The sequence below is a fragment of the Eretmochelys imbricata genome, chromosome 26, assembly GCF_965152235.1.
Source record: "Eretmochelys imbricata isolate rEreImb1 chromosome 26, rEreImb1.hap1, whole genome shotgun sequence".
NCBI classification, from domain to species: Eukaryota; Metazoa; Chordata; order Testudines; family Cheloniidae; genus Eretmochelys; species Eretmochelys imbricata.
Window position 1 is genome coordinate 3130345 of NC_135597.1, and position 17742 is coordinate 3148086.

The 17742-nt window shown below is 40.7% G+C and overlaps 1 protein-coding gene across 1 annotated transcript in view; it reads right to left on the reverse strand.

Annotated features, from left to right (window-relative positions):
* The window catches only part of KCNU1 (potassium calcium-activated channel subfamily U member 1), an 81993-nt gene that overhangs the window by 41172 nt on the left and 23079 nt on the right, over positions 1–17742 (reverse strand). Inside the window, exons 14-16 of the mRNA XM_077805541.1 lie at positions 17267–17422; positions 13649–13761; positions 9158–9244 (exon numbers count right to left, since the gene is read on the reverse strand). Of these exons, the coding sequence (XP_077661667.1) occupies positions 9158–9244; positions 13649–13761; positions 17267–17422 (356 nt within the window). The remainder of the gene's footprint in view (positions 1–9157; positions 9245–13648; positions 13762–17266; positions 17423–17742) is intronic.

Sequence of the window (17742 nt, forward strand, 5' to 3'; positions counted from 1 at the left end):
GATGTAAGGGGAAAAGAGACGTGTTATAAATTAATTGTGTTTTCATTTATATTTAACGAGTCAGCACAGTCTAACGGCGCGTGTGTATGTGTTTACTATGCAGTTCCAATATTTACAACTGACCTAACTGGTGGTAGAACAGGAGCAATGAACAACGTTTTATCGTTCTGATCCTATGTAAGTGCTGGGGACAGCTGCCGAGCTGCAAAGCTACCCAGAGGAGACCTTGGAGTTTTTGTTATGCCAATGCTTGTCTTTGCTGTCAAAACAGAGAAAAGGATTGTGTTGTTCATGAGCTCTTAACAGACTTAGATCTCAAGCCTTTGTAGAAGGAAGGTGACAAATGTGTGACGATATCTGATTAAAATATGACCATGTAGATCATTGTTGCTACCACTGTTATATAATTGCAACAGATCTTATACAAAGTGTGTCTAGTAAGGTGTCAGCAGAAAAGTTATGATTTGCTGAAAATTATTATAGTGTCACCGTGCGTCTCTCAGGGTCACAACGAAGAATACCAAATTCAAGACAAACTGCTGAGAAATAGGATAGACACACCCCAAAACTGGTGGTTATTCTCCCATCAGATATACCAAACCAGCAACAAAAGTAAACTTCTGTTTCACCACACTGGCTAACAAGAAGTCAGGAAAGCAGTCTCCTTAGGCATTCCAGTCCTGGATTCAACATCCAGACACTAGACTTAAAGATGCATGGTTATTTATTTCATCAAACAAAAGGATTCTTCTGATCCCAAAGGACCAGCCATATATCCAGGTCAATATATAACTCAGATCTTTCCCAATAATCACACTGTTGCCAATCTTTTAGTATCTAAAATCTAAAGGTTTATTTATAAAAGAAAGAAAGAAAGAAAGAAAGAAAGAAAGAAAGAAAGAAAGAAAGAAAGAAAGAAAGAAAGAAAAAGAGTTGAAATTGGTTAAAGGAATCAAATACATACAGTAATTGCAAAGTTCTTGGTTCAGGCTTGTAGCAGTGATGGAATAAACTGCTGGTTTGTTAAGTCTCTCAGTGCTTCCAAATCATTGGAAGGTCCTTGATCCCTTGGTTAGAATGCTCCCATTAGTGTAAGTCCATAGTCCAGAGGTTTGAGCAGGAAAGAGGCAAAATGGAGGTGTTTCCAGGGCCTTTTATAGCTTCTCTCTAGTGAAGGAAAACCCATTGTTCTCACTGTGGAAAATTGCAGGTGACAAGATGGTGTTTGGAGTCACATGGGCAAGTCACATGTCCATGCATGATTTTTCTTAGTCATAGCTGGAAAATCCATTAAGTGTAGATGGGCGTCTTCCATTGTGAGTTAAGTGTTCCTTAATGGGACATTCACTTGAATAGTTCCTTCACAATGTGTTGGCTAAATACCTTGTGGGTGCTACCCAGAAGCAAACAATTGAAATACAGGTATAGAGCCAATGCTCATAATTTCAGATACAAAAATGATACATGCATAATCATTGCATAATCATATTCAGCAAATCATAACTTTTCTATTGACACCTTACTTGACACACTTTATATCAGATTTGTTGCAATTATATAACAGTGGTAACAACAATGATCTACATGGTCATATTTTAATAAGATGTTGGTTGTGTGTTCCTCCCCAGTCAGGATCTTGTGTACTCCCCGCAAGTCCTTGTATAACAACTCTGGCCAAAATGACAGGTTTCAGAGTAACAGCCGTGTTAGTCTGTATTCGCAAAAAGAAAAGGAGTACTTGTGGCACCTTAGAGACTAACCAATTTATTTGAGCATGAGCTTTCGTGAGCTACAGTGAGCTGTAGCTCACGAAAGCTCATGCTCAAATAAATTGGTTAGTCTCTAAGGTGCCACAAGTACTCCTTTTCTTCTGGCCAAAATGTGCTTCATCCCCCTCTAGAGCATGATTCATCACAGTATAACAGCCTACTACTGCTGCCAGCTAAGTATCAGATAGTGATTCCCCTTACTTGGCTGAGTAGCACCTTACACCATAAGCAGTCCCACTGAAGGTCAGTAGGGCTGCTTGTGAAGGTAAGTACTATTCAATGTGAATAAGAGTATCTATCTTAAATGGAGTGACTCCTTTAGTCCCTGTAGGAGAGGTCTCTAGTGTGGTACCCAGGTTCAAACTCTTCTGATGACCATATATCCAGTGGAGACAGCTGGAGGAGTTTAGATTGTGAAACCTGGGAAGGTCTCCCCTGGTGGTACTGCCATCACTTTGGTTAGCAGACTAATTTAGGCTGGCGCTTAGGTTAGACAAGTGGGACTGCTGTCAGGGGGTTCTCTGGGATTCAAGGCCATTCAACTTTATATCATCCTTTTCCCATGCTGCACTATAGTCCAGATTTGCTAAACCTTCCAGGCATGCAAGGTGCTGAGCACCTTTTTGTCAGGTGCTGAGTTCAGAATGCCTCGCATCTTGCAGAATTGAGCCCTTCGAGGAGAGTATGGGTTGATGGACTGAGAAGCTGGATGTGTGTAAGGTTGAATTGAGCTTCTATGAGGCCATTCAATTAATCAAGGCAGGGAGGAGCCATTAAACCATCCATTGCAATCAAAACCAGTAGCAATGCCACAAGAAGTAGTACGTGCAAAGGGTTTTTAATTGCATCCTGAAAGAAAACACCCTGCCATTCTCATCTCTCACACAAATATTCACTGCAGCTGCAATACCAAGAAGAGTTCTGAACTTCTTACCTGGCAGTGATACCTGTAACAGGAAGAACCCCAAGAGACCTCGACTTTGCTGGCTCTTGGTCTGGAAGGTACAGTGTTTCTTGAGGAATCCTCAGCTTCTCTGAAAACAAAGGTAGTGAAAAGGAACTTGCCTTTCTTTATATATCGTTTGGTTGTATTTCTATGCGGATTGCAAGTGGCCACCGCGCCATAGGAGAGTTCTGCAGGGGCTTAAAAAATGCTTGACAATGGGGCTTTAGGTAATTGCTTAGCCAAACAATCACACAGCTAATAAAGCACAGTATTATATTATGGTGCATATGTATAGTATGTACATGATAGCCTTATACATGACTAATACTACATATGACTCATGGTTTCATTCCAAAGGGCTGTTCAAATAAATCTTTTTGTTTGCGGTTTTTAGAGGACTCATATAAACCAAAAAAATAAAAGTAAAACTCACTCAAAACTGCCAACTTTTGCCCCCCCAAAACAGGTGACCCTCCCATTTATCCTTTGGTAATGCAAACTCCAAGCTATATACCATTGGGTTAAATCAGACTTTTCCAGTGTCTTTGGTACTTGTCTTATTCAGTGAAAGGTGAATACCTTTACCATGCACTAAGGGCTTGTTTGCGTGGGGACACTCAGGAAAAGTAACCCAAATTAACAAAGGTGTGAATTTAAAGTTGATTTGTTAAACCCTGTGTGGACGTGCTCGTTCAGAATTAAAGGGGCCTTAACTCAGTGCTTGTCTATACCGTAACTCAGTGTGAATGGTGGGAGTATGAATTGCAGAACACACAAAAGTGTTGCACTCTAACTGCTTCATGTGAATGCTGCTGATGTGAACTAAAAGGCACATTGTTTGTGATAATAAAGTCCTGTCTGAAAGAGGACTGCATTAACTGGTAGCTACGGGATATTGGCCACGTAGATGGCTGTCATGTGCATACTATACGCTATAGTATAGTTTGAAGGAGGACTATGTTAACATGAACAAGGTACCTTTCAGTTCGCCCCAACTGTATCCACCTGGAGCAGTTAGCGCACAGCTCTGCAGTGCACTCTGCCATTCACACCCCTGCAATTCACACTAGGGAGCTGTGTAGACATAGCCTGCTCAGTTTAGTTTAATTCACTTCCAAGGTGAAATAAAATCAACCAATTTAAGGCCACTTTATCATTCTGATTCAGACTGTCCACATGGATTTAATTTAGATTTAGATTTAGTTCAACTAATCCATTTTACAGACTAATTCGGATTAACTTTCTTGAGGCCTGCTCTACACTAAAAAGTTATACCTGCATAGTTATAACGGTCAGGGGTGTGAACAAAACCACACCCCAGACTGACATCGCTATACCAACATAATTCGCATTGTAAACACAACTATCTCTATGAAAGATGACTTCCGTCAGCACAGCTAACTTCATTTGCACCAACAGAAAAAACTTAAATTAGGCCAGTATAATCTCTGTGTAGACATATCTTCACTGTCCCCATGTAGACAAGCCGTTAGGTCCTATGGTATAACACACACTTGCACAGCCTGTTATGCCTTGGTGTTCAATTGCATTTTGTGGAAAGAGAGTGGGGGATGCTCTTTATGTGAGTTATGCTTAGATTAGAGAAAGAGCTCTAGACAATCTCTTCCACATGATTAGAAATAAAAGTCATAGAGGGAAGAGTGAATCTGTCTTAGGTACTTAAATGGACCCCATTACTGACTCAATTGTCTGAAAATCTCACAATCTTGAACCTTTTTATCCTCAGAGCACTCTGTGAAAAAGGGAAGTGCTATTATGTCCATTTTACAGATGGAGAAGTGAGTCACTGAGAGAGCAAGTGAATTGCCCAGTGTCACACAGGGAGTCGGCAGCTGATCAGGGAAATGAACCTAGGCCTCTCAAGTCACAGACTAGCACCCTAACCACTGTAGTATCATTTCTCTGAATAAACTGATGTTCCATCTAATCCTGTCTTGGCCAAATTCTGACGTCCTTCCTGTTGAGTAACAACTGTGCAAAGGTCTCAGGATTTGGCCCACTGATTCTCAGATTCTCTGTCTTGCCATCTGCCTTTCCACTCTGCATTCCTATCACTGTCGGAGCCTGACAGGAGGCTCAGCAAAGATCTCTACATTACATGTGTCCAAACATGTCCATACATGTGTGTATGTGGGTGGAACTTGGACTGGAGAAGCATTCAGACCCACATATCTCTTCATCACACTGTCTGACAGGGGAAACCTATCACACCCTTTATCTCCTTTGGATGTTGTAACTCTTCCCAGACTGTTCTAATCCAGCTAAAAGGTCTCATGAGTTGAAACATACACCTGGCAGAAAAGGGACATCTTTTTGCATGGGCCATTTGTCAACTTTAATAAGCAGCAATTGACCACACAGGTGTGTTAGAAGCAGGTGCATTTACTCCTGGTAACAAGATAGCTCTACCTGCCATTCTACCAGCCTCTATTTACTTACAGTGTCCTGTCTCAGTTTATCCAAGTGACTGATGTTTCCTTATCTGGGGATTTGTTCTCCGGGAGGTGGGTGGGAAAGAAAACAGCTCTCTGAGGGCACAGCATGCAGCTGTCAGCCTTTACAGGAGATCAGGCTTAATAAAAGTATGGTAAGCCAAGACAGATATGGTATATAAAATGTAAAACCAGCCTAACTAGCTTCAGGAGAAACAATCATCTGAGAAACCTCTGAGTTTGAGGAAGGATGGTCTTCAGGTTAAGGCATTTGACTGTAAATCAGGTGATCTGGGTTAAATTGCTGGCTTTGCCACAGACTCCCCATGTAATTCACATAAGGCCAGATTCTCAACTGAGATAAATCAGGGCCCTTGACTTTCAAGGTGCTAAGGCTGAATTTTGTCCTCGAAGAGTTTGAGCTGCGATTTTCAAAAATGCCTGAAGGCCTCCCTTAGGCACCAAGGGATTTTTGAAAATCTCATCAAGTGCCCATCTACATCTGCAGGTGACAAAATGCACCTAAAAATCTGGTCCTAAGTAGTTTATGAGCACAAGACCCATTAGCTTAAGTTACTTAGGGATTACCTACATGTGGAAATTTACTGGTACATACAAGTATAACTATAGCTGTAGAAACAATGAGGAGTCCTTGTGGCACCTTAGAGACTAACAAATTTATTTGGACATAAGCTTTCGTGGGCTAGAACCCAAGTTTATGCCCAAATAAATTTGTTAGTCTCTAAGGTGCCACAGGGACTCCTTATTGTTTTTGCTGATACAGACTAACATGCTACCACTCTGAAACCTATAGCTGTAGATTCAACTATAGTGAGATAATTATTGCAATGCTGATAAATTTCCTGGTGTAGACAAGCTCTAGGCATGTTTGAAAATCTCAGGCCTTGTCTAAATTTAGGAGGGTTTGCCAGCATAGATATACTAGTAGATCTATATTGACCACACCTCCCAGTGGAGACAAAGCTTATACCAGCAAAATAATTTGTTTGCTGGGACAACTTAAACTAGTTCTCCAAATGGAATAAGCTATACCAGAGAAAGAACTCTTGCCAACATAACTGTTTACACTAGGGATTTTGCCAGCATTGCTATGTTGGTTGGCATACTATTTTTTTCACATCCCTAGCTATGCCAACATAGCTATTACAGTAAAACTTTCTAGCGTGGACCAGGTCTCACAACCGCTTGAGATGTACATGGTCTCTAGATAGAGGCTTCAGGCTGGCTCCCTTCTTAAAAATACCATGGCAGCCCCAGATGGGGAAAGGTTATGTTTTATTACCAATAGCTATTGGCAAGATTTAGGTATTTTGGGGCTAGGGCAGGAATAGCCCTTGTCTCTGATTTTAACAGATTGCCCTGGCTTTTCACAGCCATGCGTACTCCAGTTAAATGCTGACACTGTATGTGATGCACAGTGGGAAAGCTTTTGGCTGCTTTAACTGACGTTCAATTCTCTTAGGCTTCTGCATTAGTTTGGGGATTAATGAAAATGAATCAGATCCTTAGCTGGTGTAAAATCAGCCTAATTTCATTGAAAACAACAGAGAGAGGCTGATTTTACACCAGCTGGGGATCTGGCTCACGATTCCTTATCTCACTTCAGCTGACAGTGGAACTAGAGGCAGCCAGGACGTTATGTACTGATTAAGCTGCATTACTTCTTTTGTCACAGACCAAAGCACTTCTTTTTATGCAGTGTTTTGCTCTGATACATCCAAAATGCTAGGGAGAACTGACAGCAAGTTCTTATATCTGGCAATACTTTCGATCCCTCTGAAGCAACTGTTTCCCTGCAGTCTATCTGGTGAAGAACTGTAAACAATTGTTTTTTATTAGGCTACATTTATACTAAAATCCCACCTTGCCTTTTCATCCAACCACCTTAAATTGCATAGGAAGGAAAAGGTAAAGCCATCAGGTGTGAGAGCTCTTACAGTGTCAATGTCTGTCCATGTGTCTCTTGATGACTCTTTTTGAGATGTCTTTGTATTATACAGAAACCTCTGTTCTGGGAATCAACTGGTTTTGGGGGACCTTGGTTGCATCTATTTTAATAAGTATGTGGAACTGAAAAATGGGCTATGATTTCTCTTTATAAATGACATTCCTACATGGAATCCTCCAGGTGTCAGCATGCTTGTGTTTGTTCACATGGCCTGTTTTGCTGAGCATTCTCTATGAATGAGTTTTTCCTTTATCTCAGCCCTGTGTACTTCAGCCAGATATTTAATAATGGGGCTCGGCTGCCATCTACTGCTGAAAGGAGATTTAATTTAAAATATATATTTTGTGTGTGAGAATTTGCTGAGTGCTGATGAAAGATACCTGATTGACAGCTTTGTACAGCAAAAGTCCTATATCCAGGGCACAGACACAGTGCCTGAGAATTTCAAAACAGTCTAGATTTAAATACACATTCTTCAGTAAAACTAGGAGATTTAGACACAACTCTTCCATTAGACTGCTTTTGAAAATTTCAGCCAGTATTTGTAGCTGCCGGGCATGGTGCTCCAGCGGGCCACCACAACGGACCTCAACATTATTCTGAGGAGAACACTTTATGGGAATAGGAGCGTATCACAGTTCCACGGCCTTTCTGTTCATGCTGATATAACACAAGTTGTGCTCTAGTCAAGCACAAGTTATTGAGCTCAATATAGAGATAAGTGGGTGAATTTTAATGGCCAGTTATGTAAAGAAGGTCAGATTAGATGATGTAATGGTACTTTCTAGTCTTGAACTCCATGAATCTATGAAGCAAGAAGGATGTTAATTAGTAATGACCAAAGTGATGTACATTTTGGTGTGGACATGTATCCACTAAGGAATGAACTGAGATCCATCAAGTCATTCATGTAAGCCAATGAAGAACCAATGGACTGAAGCAATTTGCACTTACTACCGGGGGTAGATTTCAGCAGGCGACTTAGTACTGAAAGGCTGTAGGTCCCATTTCCAGTCCCAGGGAATTTGGGGTAGGATGGGAATGAGCCATTCCACAGTTGCATTGACATTATCGTGAATAGGAGTTTTTCCCATCCAATCTATGCTTTCCCAATTTTTAGCCTAAACTCCTTAAATCTTATAATACATCCTTGCTCAACCTCAAATACATCTTTTCTGCCTTCATTATTATTATTTCCTAGTCTTATGATAATAATATCTTATATATAGAGTAATATCCTGACCTCCTTACTCACTGTCATACTCGACTTTTATTTAGGGTAATTCCCACGGACTTTAATGAGAGTTTTGCCTGAGCAGGAATTGAGTACAAACTGAGTAAGGACTTCTGGGTTTATCCTGTAGCACCTTTCACACCAAAGCATCTCACAAACTATACGCATACAGCACCAATGAGATGCAATTGCCCCAGACTCCAGTTCTGAAGTTAAAGAGCAGCAGCCCATGCAAGCATGACAATGAGCATAGGGGAAATTCTGGACAAGGAGATGTGGCTCTTATAAAAATGCAGCAGGAACCTTTACCGTCCAGTCAGAGTAGATGGGATCTAAGAGTCTTCTGAGAACTTGTCTGAAAGATCTGCACTCAATAAATTGTGTGCAATTCAGTTTCAATCTTTCAGAATGATAAAGGGTTATGTTCAAACCTATGTTTTCACAGACAGAATAAAGAAGAGGATGATTCAGTAACCTAAGAATCAGGTAGGAACTAGCTAGCTGCTTCCTATTTCCTCTAACTGAAACCCAGTCTGAACAGAACATTACCTGAAAAGGATCTTGTCCAAGATTTCCTTCTGCAGTGACATATTTTAATCAGCTCCGGATTATCAATTTCACTATGGCAGGCTTTACAGTAAAAATGAGCCCTGGGCAACAAAAGCAAATCAGGAGAAATTGGATTAAATTTAGTGGAGTGGAGGAATAGGTCCAAATGCATTTGTTAACTCTTGAAAGCTCTACTCATCTAGAACTTTTTTACTATAGGATAGTACAGAAAGTTACCTTTTGACTTCCACTTTGGATTTGGCAATAAAAAAGCCCATTGTGTTTCGATGGAGCTTTATCTGTGCAGATGGGTTGACCAGGAGGCTATTGGAAAACAGTTTGGAAACAAACAAACAAACAAACAAAGGCAAATTACCATTCACAGATTCCAAGGCCAAAAGGGATCATTTTGATAATCTAATCTGACTTCCTGTATCACACAGGCCATAGCACTTCCCAAAATAATTCCTAGAGTGGATCTTTTGGAAAAATCAGCCAATCTTGATTTAAAAATTCTCCATGATGGAGAATCTACCACAAGCTTTGGTAAATTGTTCCGATCATCTGCATCTATTGGGTGAGGTTTTTTGGCCTGTGTTCTGCAAGGAGTCAGAGTAGATGGTCATAATGGCTCCTTCTTACCTTACAGTGTACGAGGCACTTATACACCACCCCACTATCATTGTTGTGTTCAAGTTTCACAATACCCCCATCATTAAGTGACGTGTTATTCGCCCCATTTTACAGATGGGGAACTGAGGCAGAGAGATTGACTTGCCTGTGGGCACATGGGGAGTCTGCGGAAGAGCCACGACTCAAACCCCAGTCTCCTGAGTCCCAATCTAATATCTTAATGACAAGACCAATCTTCACAGACTTACCGCAATATAATAACTGTTTTTAAAAAAAAATTAAAATGTTTTTAGATGTTTGTTAGATGGTTAAGTTTATAGGAAACTGACTCTTTTCATTCTCAAAACAATTTAAAAACATTTATTTTAATGTAATGGATAAATTCATAGTCTAGCCGCAGTTGCTGAATATTCCAGATAGATCCAGGTGCACCCACTGTGTAGCTGAGAATGCCAAGTACTTCCCATTAAAGCATGCTTGTTGTGCTGTTACATGTATAAGGGATGTGCAGGTTCAATGCACCTGCTGCACTGCTAAACATACTATTACACCCCGGAAAAAGACACCTGAACATCCCAGGCACATTCAGAGAGCGTGTACCTGCTGTGTTGCTATAAGTAGTAGGTACAGCTAGGTAGAATCCCCCTGCAGTGTTACTAAATTTATCAGATACAGTTAGGCAGAGCTGCCCAGCTGCTGGATGTATCAGTGACATCCTAACATCCTACTGATTTCAACGCAGTTTTAATGGGTCTTGGCAGTACAGCTGGAGCAGGGAACAGCCATGTAAGGTTTCATCTTTCACTTCCCACCCAGAAAGGAAGAGGACACCTCCCCATAGCTTCTCCTCTTTAGTTACTCAGTTACTAATGAATAAACAATTGATCCAGAAGAAAAAAATATTCCTTATTATTATTATTGTGGCAGCATCTAGAAGCCTCAGCCATGGACCAAGGCCCCCATTGTGGTAGGTTCTGTACCAACACAGAACAGAATGATGGTCTCTGCCCCAAAGAGTTTTCCCCCTTGTCATCTCTTTCTCATTCCCATTATTTCCCTACAGATGCCAGAAGCACCAGATTCACCCAGGGACTGACTTGCAGTAGAGCTGATCATCCACAACATTCACTGACTTCACAGCTGTGAGCATTCAGCACCTCTGGAAATCAGCCCTGTGTTATCTCTAGCAGTTTTCTCTCTCCTCTATCCCTTTGTTTTGTTGTCAGTGTTTCTTTTCATGTTCTCAGCAGTCTCCCCGAAACAGGCAGACACTTCATTTACAAAGGCAGAAAAAAGTAATTGCACTTAATAAACTGCTGTTTTCTGGATAATTTTGTAATGTTTTCTCAAATCTGTAGCATTGGCTCATTCTCCTTTTCTCAGCCAGTTCCAGCATCCCCATTAGGGTGTCTTGCATTTCATCATTAGAGCAGTTAGGGACTACTATCTGGCTCTGACCCAGATCAGCTTCAGCTTTGAGCAGATTCTGCTTTCAGCACTGACAGACTATACTTTTGTGACCAAACTTCATGGAGGTGAGGGACCTTGGCAATTTCTGAGGTTAAAACCTAGGGAAGTGTTTCTATTAGTGATGGAAAGAAATGGGCTCAGATTGAGCTGGGTCACCCGAAATCAAGGTGAAACATCTGCAGTTTACCCATGAGATCCCAGTTAAGACCATGAAGTGAGGCCTAAACTGCTGAACACTTCCTGTTTTCATGAGCCCGTCTCTGTCCACGGTCATCATTGTCATGGCCCTGGTACCGTGGTCTTGTACTAGCTGGGAAAAGGGCCACTCTATCAGTCATTATTGTATAATTGTGCTGCAGAGAGGAAGTCACATATTGATTCAGGGGACCTTCCCTCCTCCCTCAACACAAAGAAAACCACAACTCTCCTTGTGCCCGAATCTAAGAAGTGCTGCGTGCCATCACCTGCTCTAAATCCAGCTGCAGATGAGAGTGCTCAGTAGCAGGGCTGGCTGCAAAAAATCCAGGTTACAAAATTTGTTTTCATTCCAAGGTGGAGTGAAACCAAAACCTTTTGCAATTCTTTGCAAAAACAGGAAAAAAAGAAAAAGAAAAAGAGAGACCTGTCCCAGAATAGTCAGCACACTCAGCTGGGATGTGGACCCCAGTTCTAATCCCTACCGTAGATAGGGTGACCAGATGTCCCGATTTTACAGGGACAGTCCCGATATTTGGGGCTTTATATTATGTAGGAGCCTATGACCCCCCACCCCATGTCCTGATTTTTTACAGTTGCTGTCTAGTCACCCTAATTTTAGATCAGGAACTTGAGCCCAGGTCATATCCCAAGTGAGTCTCACGTAAGTCTTGCAACATAGCTTAAGTGGCATTGAAGGATACATCTACACTGAAAAAAAAACAACCCATGGCAGCAAGACTCAGAGGCTGGGTCTATAAACTTGGGCTGATGTGATGTCTCTAAAGATAGCCATGTTCCCTTTTGGGCTAGAGCTCAGGCTCTCAGATCCAACCCCCTCGTCGTGTTTCCAAGTTCAAGCTCCAGCCCGACCAGGAACACCTACTTGGCTACTTTTAACACTAAAGGGCAAGCTCCACAAGTCCAAGTCTGTAGACCTGAGCTTTTTGCCATGGGTGTTTTTTTGCATTATAGACGTATCCTAAGTAGTTCATAGGCCTTGTGCTAGCTCTCCGTCCAGAGGCAAATTTCATCCGAAGTAGTTTGGGAATGATATTTCTTAGCTGAGTCCTTGTTAAAAGCAATGAACCAGCAGGTGAACAAGTCAGGTGAGTTAGCTAACTCTGAGCTATTGCCTGCTCTCAGGAAGGTCCCTGTCTTATATTCCATCCTGGGCCTGAGAAACATTTCTGCCAAAACCAATACATTTTAGTAAAACATTCATTTTCAACAAAATAGTGTTTTTCTCTGAACAAAAAAATTCTTTGAAAATTTTTCAACCTGTCCTACTTAGCCCTTTGCAGGAAATGCTATGTCTTCCACTGAGGGCTCCCTGAGTTTGAACTGTTCAGAGGCTTTTAGAGCCACTTCCTCCCCAGTCTGTAATATCATGTAACATGTGATACAGTGTGGCCTCGTAGCTTGAGTACAGGGCTAGGACTGAGGTGATCCGGGTTCTATTCACAGCTCTGCTACTGGCCTGCAGAGTAACCTTGAGCATGTCACTTCACATCTCTGCCTCAGTTTACCCATCCATAAAATATGGATAATGACCCTGACCTCTGTCATAAAGTGTTTTGAGATCTGTGGATGAAAAATGCTGTATAAAATGGTGATATGCTATCAATTATTAGAACTGAGAGGGTGATGGGGAAGAGAGTCAGCGGGATCCATTCTTCTTTGGGGAATGGGCTGTCACTTCAGTACAGGAGTGGACAATGCAAATAGTAGTTCATTTGCCTCTTCTGCTGATCATCCTGGAGGTGAAGAGGAAACTAATCATATGGGGTGAAATTCATCCCTTTGCATTTGACCAGCCCAAAGACTAATCTCACTTATGTCTTCAAAATAGGGCTGAAATGGGGTGTATGCTATGTAAAGACCTTGTGCTAGCTCTCTGCCCAGGGACAAATTTCATCCAAAGGGGCTTGGGAATGGTTACTACATAGACAAGTTCTTGTTAAAAGAAATGGATCAGCAGCTTCTCTCATCACCTGTTTTCATGAATGCCAGTTCTGAATTCAACTGCGAGCAGCACAAGATCCAACTTAACAAAGCAGAACCTGGGGAAAGAAAACAGGCCTGAAGTGGATTGGTTAAACTGCATTAAGTCCCTGTGTGAATACTTTTATTCAGAATTAGAGTGTCTTTATTCAGTTGATCTTAATTCACTTTAGAAATGAATTGAGTGAAATCAAATTAAGGCCCGAATAGCTCGTCTACATAGGGAATTATTCCAGAATAGCTATTCCTGATTAATTCCATGGGTGATGTTCTGGTTCTGAAATAAGAGCTTCCAGCACATGAAGTTAATCAGGAATAGTTAATTCGCTTTAAATTCACACCTTACCTTATTCTGGATTGACTTTCATGTGTAGACAAACCCTAAGAGGGAAGCAGGGAAGTAACACTGAATTCTGTTCTACCTACCGGCAAACATCTGGAAAAGTCATGTTCACAAAATCATTGGAGAGCCAGTCAGTCATCACTTTGTAGTCATTGCCTTCAAAAAGGTTCCTGTTCCACGGGCCTTTTCTCTTCACCTAAGACAAATAACCATGGACCAAATGTTTTGCAAAAGCTAGTGTAACAATGGGCTGCCTCTGGCCACATGATTATATATTGGTGCAGCAACCCTGACAGTTACTAGAATGCAGTGGCACCCATTGGCTACTGCAGCAGCCATATAAGCAGCCCTTAGAATAATGAGCCAAGTTAAACCATAAGTGATCTGGACACTTCACAGTAATACATCAATTGAGGCTGCCTGTCTAGCAGGACTGAAAATGGAGAAAGTCATATAATGACGAAAACATACAAAGGAGTCCCAGAGTCAGATAATTTTGAGCAAAATTTCCTTTACTTTGCAATAAAAATTACTCTGTCTACCTATCTATTGTAAGGCTGATCTTCTCTTAAGAGTTGTAGTGATGTAAGCATCTTGGTTAGGTGTGTGATTTTTTGCTGGCATGGTTATATTGGTAAAAGCCATAGTGTAGGGGCAATTATACTGGTATAATCAGTATTGCTTATTTTGGTTCTTCAGTTGGAATAAGCTATACCAGTATAGGCTCTTTGAACCAGTATAACTGTGTCCATCCTAGGGGCATTGCTGCTTTAAATATATCAGTATAGTTAAAATAGCAACATTTTCTAGTCCTTAGGCAAGTCCTTAGGGTTTTATACTGCCACCCATCATCGTGGTATCTTAGTGCCTGCCATGAAAAACAATTAATGGAGCTGTTTGAAAATTCTCTGTTGAAAAGGTTTTGCTTTTGTTTTTAAATGGAAAATGGCTTTGTTGACAAAATGGAAATTTTGGCCAAAAAATGCCAATGGTCAAAGATTTTCAGGGTTTCATCAAACAAAAAAAAAAGAGGGGCAACCAGAAAAACAGAAATTTTGGTCAGAAACTAAACACCTGAAAAATTTTGCAGGAAAGAAAATTTCCTAACCAGCTCGAACAATTAATAATAGTTAACTAATATCTTGGGCAATGTATTCCGTGGTCATAATTACTGTTTGATAATGGACAGTTTCCTTATATCTAACCTGAATTCCATTGTCACTTGAAAAAATCACATATATGATTTTTTCTTGGAAGGAAAAGGCAAAAATCATTTTAAAAAGGTGACTAGTAGAAAAGATACCTGTATTACATCCAGGCGCCATGCACTTGACTTACTAGCTTATGTACATTCCATGTTGCTGAACACTAACAGAATTTATTTTATGTAGACTCCAGATTTTTAAGAGTGGCTACTAACTGTGAGTGCTTCTGTACTGGGGTGCTCGATTAGAGAAACCTTGGGCCTGGTTTTGAGAAGTACAGAGCACCAAAAATTCCATTGAAGAAAGTGGGAGTTGAAATGGCTCAGTACAGGGCCAGCCCCAAGCCAAATGGTGCCCCAGGCCAGGAGCGTCTTCGGCATCCCACTCCTTCCATTTATTAATTTTTTGAATCCCTTATTTTTTATTGCATTTGTAGCTCATTTCACAACTTTGATGTGCAACTTAATGTGTTATATAAGGTGATAAATTTGAACACTAGACCTGTAACTTTGTGTTTATTCATGCCATATATAAGCAAATAAAAAAAATGTTTCCTTAGGTATGCTGGTATAAGCACTTTTATACCAATACAGCAGCATCCATGCTAGAGATGTTGTATCTATTTAACGATACTGGGATAATTAAAGCTGAAGAACTAAAGCGGGCCACAGGACAACAATTCTATTTTGCAACATATGCTATCAGAATTTGGTTTTGTTCCACATTGTAACAAAACGAAAACCTTCTCAACGTTTTGTGAAATGGAATTGTGTCAAAACACCTGTTTTTAAATGCAAAGCATCAGGTTTTCAATGTGGGTCTCTCTTTTTCTCTGGTCAACAGAGAACCCTGCACATCAGGAACCTTCTCGTTAAAAATTTTCTCAAAAATGCATACATTTCTTCAAAACATTTTGGCTTTGATAACACAGAATATTTTGATGAAAATATGTTCAGTCAAAAATCTTCCAACAAGTTTTAGGTACAATTTTTGTATATGAATGAGACATGTATTTATTTCATATTCCATTCACTTAATCTGTATAAGCAAAACCTGTGAATGAAAAGTATCAGAAGTCAGAAATGCTAGCATAATTCTCTTGCCACTATTCTAAACCAGAATACAGGGAAATTCAATTAGCATAGAAGCCACTTATGGAAGGCATCTCAAATGGCCACTAGGTGATAGTAAAAACATATCCATTGCAGCACAAGGAAACATGAGGCTTCTCCAGACAACTTAATGCCTGACAGTTATTTCTTTTTATTACATCTTCCAGCATTGCCTGTAAGAATTGAGAGCAATTTTGTGTACTGAAAAGTTAATACCTTACTTGTTGATTTTTCTTCAATCAGGACAGATCAAGAAAGGGAGAGTATATTTGTATTTACTCTTTTGCAGAAGGACAGTACTTAAATCCTTTGCACACCCAAGCGCCAATTAAATTCTATTTGGAGGGTGTAAGTGCTTCAGTGGCCTTGTTCTGTCCCTCTGTAAAGGCTGAATCTAAGGCTATGCCTACACTGTCCAGCAGCTCAGACTGTAGGGGTATGATTTGCAGTGTGCACCGAAGTGTTGCACCCTATCTTCCCCTTGTGGATGCTGCAGGCACAAACTAAAAGACTCCTACTTCACATGAATGTAGTCCTGTTTACCTTTTAGTTCACACCCACAGTGTGCAATTGGAGGAGTTATACCAGAGTACTTTGGTGCACACTGCTTTTCATTCCCCTGTTGTCTGAACTGCAGGGCTGTGTAGACAAGCCCTAAGCCTTGGTCAACAGTTAAAACACATAAAACACACCTAAAACACATAGCTACAGTGCTCAGGGGTATGAAAAGTTCACACTCCTAAGCACCGTAGCTATACTGATCCTAACACAGAGTGTAGACACAACTAGGTCAATGGAACAATACTCCCATCAACTTAGTTGCCTTCACTTGGAGAGGAGAATTACCTATAGCAATGGAAAAACCCCTTCCAACACTGCAGGAAGCTTTACTATGGCAAGACAGTGGAATAACTACAGGGTGTTTTTATAGCACCCATAGAGTAGACATAGCCTAACTCTGTAAGAATTAAACAAAGACAGGAAATTAATTTGCACAGAGCAATCCTAAACTGTGAGAAGCAGGGTATTAACTACACAGGATGGAAAAGCTACCCTGGGACTGACTCTCACCTTATTTACATCAATCAGTTCAAATCAGGAGTAATTCCACTGAAGTCAGCAAAGCTACATTGGCTTGAAAGGAGAATCAGAATCCATACCTTTAATCAGGCTGTAAAGCATTATTGCAAACCTGTGGTACTACATTCAAGTGTTAAATAAAAACAGCCTATTAGGCTATTTAGTCTCCCCTGCCAAATTAAGTCCCAGTTTGATCAAGATGAGACTGAAAATACCCAAGCTTCCACTAAAACAAGGAACACACGCTTGTCAGATAAGATCCTGTAATGGCCATTCACATTGTTTGGACAAGTGAAGGGCTTACCTTGGTACTCTTTTGCCTAATGAACAGGCTTCTTAGGAGTGTGGACAAGCCTGGAACCAAGCAACTCTGTGCTATGAAGCCTAGTTTTAGTTCAGCAAAACAGATGATGCTGTCTCCTCTCCTCCAGTCCCAGTTGGGGATGTTTGCCAGGTATACCTGTCTCAGGATACGATAGTGAATACAAGTGAGGGTCAAGACAGGCAGGTACATGATGTTCCTATAAAATAAAAACTGTCTTTTCTGTCTCCCTTTTTTGATTTTGAAAAAATAGTTACTGAAATTTTCAAAATAACAATATTCTAAAAATGTTCACAAAACCAGCAATGAAAATTGTGAACAGCTCTAGGCCAAAGTTTTTAAAACGAGCTAGTGATTTTGGGTGCCACTTGGTTTAGGTGCCCTACTTGAAACACCTTAAAGGAGCTAAGCACTTTCTGAAAATCAGGCTGCTTTAAGAGGTCTCACATTGGCCACCA